General features: G+C 31.8%; 1 protein-coding gene across 2 annotated transcripts; it reads left to right on the top strand.

The window, feature by feature from the left end:
* Positions 1-2,114: 2,114 nt before the first annotated feature.
* Positions 2,115-9,137, top strand: LOC112775969 (RNA-binding protein 2). Of its 2 annotated transcripts, none has more exons than XM_025819901.3 (7): positions 2,115-2,463; positions 3,541-3,671; positions 3,770-4,055; positions 4,172-4,233; positions 4,346-4,427; positions 5,092-5,191; positions 8,887-9,137. In XM_025819901.3, the coding sequence occupies exons 1-7, from the start codon at positions 2,385-2,387 to the stop codon at positions 8,903-8,905; spliced, it is 759 nt and encodes a 252-aa protein (XP_025675686.1). In that variant the 5' UTR covers positions 2,115-2,384; the 3' UTR covers positions 8,906-9,137. The 2 variants fall into 2 exon arrangements, with proteins under 2 accessions (XP_025675686.1, XP_025675685.1); XM_025819900.3 differs by lacking the exon at positions 8,887-9,137 and adding an exon at positions 8,323-8,645.
* Positions 9,138-9,682: the final 545 nt, after the last annotated feature.

Here is a 9,682-nt window from a genome sequence, read left to right as displayed (position 1 = left end):
TGCAAAATCTTATGAAAATATAATAGACCTTCTCAAGGTGCCACTCTCCAATCGATCATAGATCTAAAATTTGGAGATCCGAATAAAAAATGTGAACATAATCCATCCCATTACATAGTTGCCCCTCTTCCCTCCATTTAGAGAACTAAAATTTTTAGTTCAAATCTCTAATGTACCAATTAAAATCATCCTTTAAAATATTCTAAATTTTACACAGACTTCTCCAAACATAAGATCTGTTATCCGTAAAGCAGCTGAAAGCGTCACAAAAAAATGGTATTTAGCTGGCAACAATTAAACTCAAAACTTGACCTATCGTGTTTAAGCATTTAAATTAGGTTAAATAATAGTTTTTATAATTTTATTTAAACTAAAGAATGACAAGTCATGTGTTAACTGAAATTTTTATATAAAAAAAACATATATAAATTGGATTTGGTGATTTTTTATCCTACTACTACAATAATTTTTGTTGTATTTGATAAGAAGGCTACATTATTTTTGTGTTATTCTATTTTTGTAGATTTATTTTTTTCATACAAATATAAAAAGCTGGGATGATTGATCAGCCTCCGAATTTTACCTAATTATTGAATAAAAAATTTATATTTAAAGCGAAGTTTAATAGTAGAGATAATAATGAATGAGGGCTATTATACATATCAATTTTTTTGGTATTCAAATTCATACAAGTTAGTCAAAACCCAACAAAAACGACCTTCAGTTTAGATTGCGTGTAAATACCCGCTTTTCTAACTCTTGAATAACATAAACAGTTATTTTTTCTCAAAAAAAACTGCAATAATGCTCAAAATTCAAATAAGGATCAAAATCTTTGAAAATCATCGCGAAAAGTCGAAAGAAGTTGCGAAGCTAAATTCAGAAAGAATTATGAGAAAATGAAATAAGAAGATGAAGAAGAAGAAGCAGCAGAAGATGAGGAGGAGGAGGAGGAAGAGGAAGAGTTTTAAATTATGCAGAACTTATCAGCATACATACATCGAAAATTTTTAAATAATACACTCAAATATCTTCGTGTTACATCCAAATTTGTTGCAAATACAAAAAAATGTTTCTTGTAATGCTGCATTTTTTTCCTTATTTCTTTCTTTCTTTTAGTTGAATGAATATAAGTTCATCATCTTTCAAGTAATTTTGCAGCATTATGTGTTTATTCTTCTTATTTGTTTGATTTTTTTTATTCTTGTTAAGAGAGTAAAACAAGAAGAAACTTGAGAAGGTAAAACAAAAAAGAAAAGATGAATAAGAAAAGAAGAAGAAGAAGTAGCAGAAGATAAAGGAGGAGAAAGATGAAGAGTTTTGAATTATGCAGAACTTATCAGCACACACATACACCGAAAATTCTTAGACAATACACTCAAATATTTTCGTGTTACACCTAAATTTGCTGCAAATACAGAAAAATATTTCCTCTAATGTTGCATATTTTTTTCTCTTCTTTTTTTTTCTCGTTTAGTTGAATGAATTTAAGTTCATCATCTTCCAAGCAATTTTGTACCATTATGTGTTTCTTCTTTTTCTTTGTTTGATATTTTTTGTTTTTATTCTTATTAAGAGAGTAAAACAAGAAGACACTTGAGAAGATAAAACAAGAAAAAAAAAGACGAATAAGAAAAAAAAAAGATGATGAAGATAATGATGATGATGAAAAAGAAAAAGAATAAGTAGCAGAATATGAGGAGGAGGCAGAACAAAAACGTAGAGAATGAACGAAAAGAAAATGCAGAGAACACAGAGATAGAAAAGAACGTAGATCGTAAATGTTGAGAAAATTTGAAAATGAAAACGAAATTCTTTCGAAAAAGACAGTTATGTATTTGTGCGTTGATTAAAAAGTTAGTTAAATTAAGAGGAGCGTGAGGTGAATTAGGGTAAAATAATTTGTATAGACTTGTATAAAAAAATGACTTGTATGTGAAGAATGGTTGATAATGAATACTTATTTTACTTCGAAAAAATATAAAATGATAATTACTTACTAGTCTCAAATTAAACTTTGATTTTGATAACGATTTTAAAATTTTTTTAAGATAATAATTACTTTGTGTATTTTTTTTAAATATTTAAAAATATAAATACAAAATCTGTGCACTAGTTTGTTTAAATTTACAAAAGAGTATGGAATTAACAGTTTTTCTCTCAATTTCCCAACGGTGGCCTTGTTTAATTGTTTTTTTTTTTCTATTATTATTTTTTCCATCTTTCAGAGACTACCAAATGGGATCAGGACCGGTCGATTATTAGGGTATGAAAATTTGATTTCATTGCGAATTAGGGTTTGTGATTGACACCTCGTTCTTTGTCTTCGCTCCATCCAACCCCTGAAATCCATCAACTTTTGCTATTTGTCTCGATCTCTCGCCATGGCGGATGGCTTCTGGAATCGGCAGCAGGCGCTTCCTCCTTCTTCCGCTATGTTCAAACGACCTCGTACTGATTTCGGTTCGTTCTTATCCCTCCTCCCCCGCCCAAATCCCCATTTTTCTTCAATGATGTTTACTTTTCCCGTTAAATGTCACGCATCGTCGCTGAAAATTCGTTTTCAATTGTTCAGATGGCAAAAGTTGAAATTTTTTATTTGGAAATTTCTTTTCTTGTTCTTGGATTACTAAGTAGTACAATTAGATTGATCTGTGATAGCGATTTTGTGCTCCAAGGAGCTGAAATTTTGTTGAGGTTGTGGTTATCTGAATTGTGTAACTTAGGGCACGGGGGATGTGTTGTGAATTGTGAAAAGAGTAAGTGTTTCTGTGAGCTTTACACGGAGGATAGTTTTTATTTGCAAATTGAGAAGGGGTTTCATGATGATATCTCCTTTTAAGCAATAATTCTTGGATTCTTGGTAATGCCTTAATGGTAATCAAATTGGTGGGCGACTTTGTTGGTAAGTGATGTATCAATAGATTATAGCGCCTGCATATCTATATCCTGCCTAGTATGTTTTCCTTCGATAGGAATTTGAGTTACTATTGTTTTAGAAAGTTTAATAGGTGAATATAATCATACTAATCATTTCTCGCTTTTGTGCATGGTGAATTGGTAAAATATTAGTTTTTGGGCTTTCAATATTAGGATTTGATGTAAGAACACAAAGGATCCTGTGGAGTTTTGAGTGTCAATTCTGAAAACAGATGAGCTATTCTAAAATGAACAAGTTGGACAGACTAAGAATATAGAGTTGCTGCCTGTTGTATAGTTGGTTGTTCCAGTAGTAAGTTTGAAACTCCGGAAGGTGGAAGGTGCATCTTGTAGCATGGACGTCTTATTTTTTAAGAGTATTTTGCATTGTAATTGTGGGGCGTATGTGCCATTTAGTTTGTGAGTCATGTAGCATCCAGCATAATTTTTAGTTAGATGTGGTATTTCAGTGTTGTCGGTGATTATCATAGTAGAAAAAGCTATGGTGTATGATATTGTAAATAGATGGAAGTGGTTTTTGTTAGAGACAGAGTGTGTGCTTCAGCTTTAGTTCTTTTTGCTAGTGAATAAATTGTAAGAATAGATTTTGTTTTGATGCAGAAATGTCAGCTTCTGGTCTGACTTCGGGTAATGAGATGCATAATTATATCGCTCGAGATGATGACCGCCGAATGATAAAGGACACAAAAACGCTTGGATCTGCTTATGACCGCTACCTTCAGAGTGGAGGGGTAACATCTGAACCCCTTTTATTTACATGATGCTTTTGTGCCTGCATGCACCTCCGTTGCTAGTTGTTGAAAATATGTCATGTTTTACTTTGAAGCAGCTTACATCTTTTAATTCTGGTGGAGAAGCTAGTACAATTGGCAATGTTGGATTAGGAAGGAGTGTTGGTGGGTTGCCAGGTCCTTCGCTAGCTGATTCTGCTGTCATGGGGCGTCCTGGGGGTGGTCCTCCTGATATTGCACGAAATGGACGGAATGTCAGTTATGGTGGTCAGTTAGATGCAGTTTCCAGGCCAGGACCTGAGACAGTACCGCTACCACCAGATGCTTCAAGTACTTTATATGTTGAAGGTCTTCCGTCTGACAGCACGAGAAGGGAAGTGGCTCGTATCCTTTTGTTGTTGATTTTGATTTACCAGATATGTTTATATTTTATTTTCTCATACCTTCATCTCTCTCTCTCTCTCTCGCAAGTTATTCAAATTCCTTAATGTCATCTTTAGATATTTTCCGCCCTTTTGTTGGATATAGAGAAGTGAGACTTGTGAGCAAAGAATCCAAACGTGTAAGTGTACTCTGTAACTTGTCATGCTTTTCCTGGCTTGGTTTGTCACTATTCTGGTAGCTTTTTGAAAGTTCAATTATGTTCTTCATGATGAAACTCCTGGTCATTGCAGCGTGGTGGAGATCCTTTAATCCTTTGTTTTGTGGATTTTGCAAACCCAGCTTGTGCAGCTACTGCTTTGAGTGCCTTGCAAGGTATCATTTTGTTTCCTGCTGTTATAGGAGATTAATTTTCATGTTCTAATTATATAATATTCGATTATTCGGCCTTCTATGTTAATATTAAGTAGTAATAAGTTTTAAATACCCTATAATTTTGAATCAAAAAATTAATTTAGTTATACTGAAATTCGATAAACAACTGCAGAAATATGATATGCTTATTTGACTAAGGAAATTTCTCGATGTTCTATTGAACTATAAGGATATCATCGTAAAAGTTGTAAATTATTGTTACAGTGGATATCATTACTTCAGATTTTAAGGTTCATTCAAACTATACTGTACAATAAATAAGTTCCAACTTCCATGATTTCTTAGAATGAGCAGACCAAGCTACCATCCTGCTCACTAATGACTACACCATCGTGATTGGAATGTAATCCTGTTCTTTAATGCTATGGCTTTAACATGGCACCACGAATCCCCGATCATCAAATATCGTGAAACTTTTTTTAATTAGTCCAAACCCCAAAATTCTATTCATTTTAGTGTAGTAGGTCATGTGCGTGGTCAGCAGCAGGTACTGGTACTTGCCATATTCGTTAGTACTTTAGTCATTCAAAGCTCGTAGATTTGGATATAATTGGTCAATGCTTTCTTCACAAAATTATGCTGACCCTGTGGTTGGATGGCACAGGTTATAAAGTGGATGAGCTCAATCCTGAGTCCAGTCACTTGCGGCTCCAGTTTTCACGGTTCCCCGGCCCTAGATCTGGAGTTGGACCTCGCAGCAAGAGGTGAGCTGGTTCACCTAAGGCATTTAGTTTTTTATGCTCATCATATTGTCCATGTCCTTTGTACATCATCTTCGCGCGGGTGCGAGAGTGTTCGTTAAATGCTTGATGCGTGCGAGTTTGGTTTAGTGTCACCCTCGTGGCTACAATCGCGACTAGAGTCCTTGACATGCGCATAGTATTATTAGAAAGGCCGAGTAATGAAACTCCCAATTACATTTGAGCAAATCTAACAAACAGATTTTGGGGTGGTCGTAGCCAAATACCGGTGTTGTATAAATATTGTTAAGTTTAATCTGAAACAGGATTTCTTGTTAATCGTAGCATTTGCTTTGAGATGTCCAAATAAAAAAGTTTGTTTCTGATTGGCAAATAATGTGTCTATATCCTTGGTATGAATTCTTTGGGAGTGTTCGGTTCTTGTTTTTGTTTGAGTAAATAACTATTTTTGACCATAGAAGATTTAAATAAATTCAGTAACCATCAAAATTTACCTCTGATTGACAAAACTAATAAAATGTTAACTATTAAAAAATTTCGCAAATATCCTTTTTCCTTTCTTCTTTCCTTATTACCTCTTTCTCTACAGAAATTCTCCCAACAATAACCTTTCTTCACATTCTCCTTACTCTTGCTCCTCCATCTTTAAACCCAAACTCTACCATCTCTACTGCCTTCTACCTTCTCTTCTCCATAACCAATTGTCCTACCAGTACGGTACCGAAACCACCTCCACAACCATCAAGAACCCGCTAAAATTTCAAACCTTGAAAATCAATAAGAACATCACCATGGTAGCTTCCTCGGTGATATCATAAGTACCCAACCATAACCAACCACATGCGCTGTAGAGGGTTTTGATGAGAGAATCGATCGGTATGTCCTAGAGTCGGAGGGTCTTGTCATCGGAGGCGGAGACCAAGAAGGGAGAGTCTGAGAAGGACAGATATGACCTGCTCAGGGCCCTCCTACTCTATCAGATTGCAGTGTCGAGATTGTGATGTAGGATTTATTTTCTATTTGGATTCGATTTTAAAGTGTTTTTAATAGCACTGATGGTGATAAGAGCAAGAAAATTTTATAGAAAGATGAAGGAGAAGGGTATCTAGAAATTTTTAAATAGAATTAATATTGTTAGTTTTATTAATCGGATATATTTTTGGTTATCAAATTTATTTAAATTTTTTATGACTAATTTTGTTAGTTACCTAAATTTTTTATGGTTAGAGATGATTATTTATTCTTTTTGTTTCTATTTTTAATGTTTTTCTATTTTAGTATTTTATTTTATGACCAAACACTAGAAAATAATGAAAATGTTTGTTTTTTGTTTTATTTATTTATTTTTATAAAATCTTAAAAAAATAAAACTATTGAAAATAAAAATACGATTTTTTTTTGGTCATGAAAATCAGACTTATCATTTACCTTTCTTTTTTTTTTTTTTGGACTGACATTTACCTTTCTAAAATTGACTCCATTTTTGTCGTTCACTCTCGGGATACTTGACATCAACTATATTTGTGACCTTCTCTTTGGTCTTCAATCCGTTTTTACAAATATTATTTTATGATATTTTATAATTTTTGGGCCTTAAATCAATCTTATATCTCAAACAATTAAACTAAATTTGGTAGACTATTGGGCTTATGTACTGACCAAAATAATAGAATACCGTTGGGCTCATGGGCTTGTGCAGATAATGGGAAAATGACATAATAGAAAGCTCCACTATAAATACCAAAAAAAAAAAAAGGACGCTCGTCTATTTTTTCCCTCTAGGTATGTGAGTGTTGTGTAGTGGGTTTCCTGTTTCCCAATTCCCAATGGGTTGGTTTTATTTTTTTGGTGTTTCTCATTTAGTTGGTTTGTGTGACCTAATATAGTTTCTAAAAGTTAATAATTTCAGACCAATTTTTTTCAATTTTAATATATTTGGACATAAATATTATATTTTAATATTTTAACAAGAAAATAATATAGAAACATTTTTGGTTTTTGGTTTCCTTGTTTTAATGAGGATACTGATATCCTTTCTATTTGATGCAATTTATTTTAACTACAATTTACATAGTCTTTTTTTCCGGCAACTACAATTTCCATCATCTTAAAAAAAATGTTATATTTAAAAAAAAAATATTTAATACAGGAAGTATTTAGGGAAAGATATTTATTTGAAAACACTTTATAACAATGAATAATACCATATAATTTAACTTAAAGAAAGCTTAAAAACTATGGCTTAGGCAAATAGGCAATAGATTATCATTTCGGATGATGAAAATTCAGTTCCATCTCTTTCAAAAATCGACTTCACATTGGTTTATATATAAATTTCTTTGACAGTTTGTGTAGTCGGCAGGTGGTCCATTCTGCTTCTTTTACGTACAAAGATTACACAAGTGAAAGAAAATTGGCTATGGTAAAAGACTAATAAAGTTAAAGCAATTATTGTTCATGTCAGAATAAATAAATAAATAAATAAATAATTGTTATTGATGAGTACTTTGTTTTGTTGTGATTATAATATTTTCATTGCAAGCAAAAACAACTTCTTCCATTTTGATGATTGATTATATATCAATAAAACGTCCCACACATTAAATATCACACATCCTATAAAAGGTTCATTTATTTTTTCGATTTTTTCCTATAATAGTTTATATGAAAGTTAGATGGTACCCTATAGTTGGACTACTCATGAACTTGCTGCATTACTTTCCTTGATTGTTAGAAAATTGGAAGATGAAATTTTAATTCGCTGAACTGTGGTGTTATTTATTATCCATCTGAGTGGTTTTACTTACTAAAATAGAAAAAGAAAAATTAATACACATCAGCATGATATCAAAAGACTAATAGATTGAACCAATGGATAGCTTCAAGTGCTATTTTTATTAATTAGAACTATAAATGCTGATCTTATATAATTTATCTCTATCAGCCCTTTTTCCCTTGGCATGATTGTAACTTGTCAGAATTTAATAATTTTCTTTATTTTCTTTTTCTTATTTCGTAAAATCTCCCAAAGCTAAGCAATAAACAAAATAGCCAATAAAATCATCATCCCTGCTTGCCTAACCTTAGCCATAACTCACTTTGTGTTTTCTTCTTATTTGTTGTATTGATTACAGTGGGGTCTCTTTTATTCAGTACTACCAGGGTTGTATTTTTTATTTTATTTTATTTTAATTTATATTTTAATTTTCTCCAATGTATTGGGGATTCCTTTGCCAACATCTATGTCCAACATACTAGGACATTGTAACTTGTAAGAAGTGTGCAGTTAAATTTCATGGTTAGATCTGGGACTATGATTAAAGACTTATATATATGTATTGGGAATTTTTTGGGATTTCTTGGACTGTAGTTCAATTCCAATGCCATGAAATTAGGTACGTATGTTGTATTTTAGTGACATAATTATATAATTATAATACATAGCTTAATTTGATTCTGCTGTGATGTGAAGTGATGAGCGAGTGATGTGCAACTTTTAATTGTGATACAAGAATATTTATTTATAGCAAAAGAACAAAAGGAAAAGCGTGTGTAAGAAACTTTAATAATAGGGGATCATTACTTAAGGAAACAATGGTTCTTTATTTTCTTTATTTTTTTTTTCACCCAAAAGGTGAATGATATTTCATATTTGGTGCTGTTGATTGCATGCACATGAATATGATTGCACTTCAAAGCTCTGGGGCCAAGCAATGAGAGGGAAAAAATGGAAAAAGGTAAGATCTGGATAAAATCACACTTGTCCCCATGTGCTAAACCTTGCATTTTTTCAAACTTTGGAAATCTTTTTCTCTTTATTTGCATGGCATCTGCAAAAGCATATACTCCTTATATTATCATTGTCTTCCCTTAATTAATTAATTAATAATTATCATCAACACTTGAGTTGCGTGCAACAATATCATTTCATTAAATATCACTACTTGATCTATTTTATGTATGTATATATATATAGTCATTTTACCGGTTATTTTGATCCTTTAATTAAAAAAAGAAAGAAAGAAAGAAAAATCCTTACCAACTAGGGACATGATTTATAGGAACTAGGGAGCATTATTAGGTTTTTAATTAGAGATGAGTCTTGATTATATACGTGTGTATTATAAAATTGAGTAATTATTAGTGTGATTAAGGAGGAATATGACGGTGTCAGCAATAATTAAGCAAATTTACGAGTCTTTAAGAAAATGTTTTTGGATTCTTTGGGGGGAGGTGGCTAGCTATAGGGAAGAGAGGTAATTAAGGGAAATAAGGCTGCGCTTGGTTCTGATAATAAGATAAGATAGGACACTGAGAATAAAATGTAAATGATAAAAATATAAAAATTAGTGTTTTTTATTTTATTTGGTGATAAATTAAAATAAATTATGAAATTTTAATTTATTTTTATTTTTTTATTCAAAAAATTTAGGAAAAAATATAATTATAAAAAATTAATAAAAATAATAAAATAACAAATAAAAAATAAATTGT

This window comes from Arachis hypogaea, chromosome 19 (genome assembly GCF_003086295.3).
Source record: "Arachis hypogaea cultivar Tifrunner chromosome 19, arahy.Tifrunner.gnm2.J5K5, whole genome shotgun sequence".
Classification (NCBI taxonomy): Eukaryota; Viridiplantae; Streptophyta; class Magnoliopsida; order Fabales; family Fabaceae; genus Arachis; species Arachis hypogaea.
Note: the sequence above shows the minus strand (reverse complement) of the source record. Positions and strands in the feature narration are given on the sequence as shown.

What these genes read in the sequence shown, in the direction of transcription:
- LOC112775969 (XM_025819900.3), top strand. Translation starts at nt 2,385, where the DNA reads ATGGCGGATGGCTTCTGGAATCGGCAGCAGGCGCTTCCTCCTTCTTCC. An exon ending in TGAGCAAAGAATCCAAACGT is followed by an intron (nt 4,234 to 4,345) that starts GTAAGTGTACTC and finishes TGGTCATTGCAG; the next exon opens with CGTGGTGGAGATCCTTTAAT. An exon ending in GTTGGACCTCGCAGCAAGAG is followed by an intron (nt 5,192 to 8,322) that starts GTGAGCTGGTTC and finishes TATTGATTACAG; the next exon opens with TGGGGTCTCTTTTATTCAGT.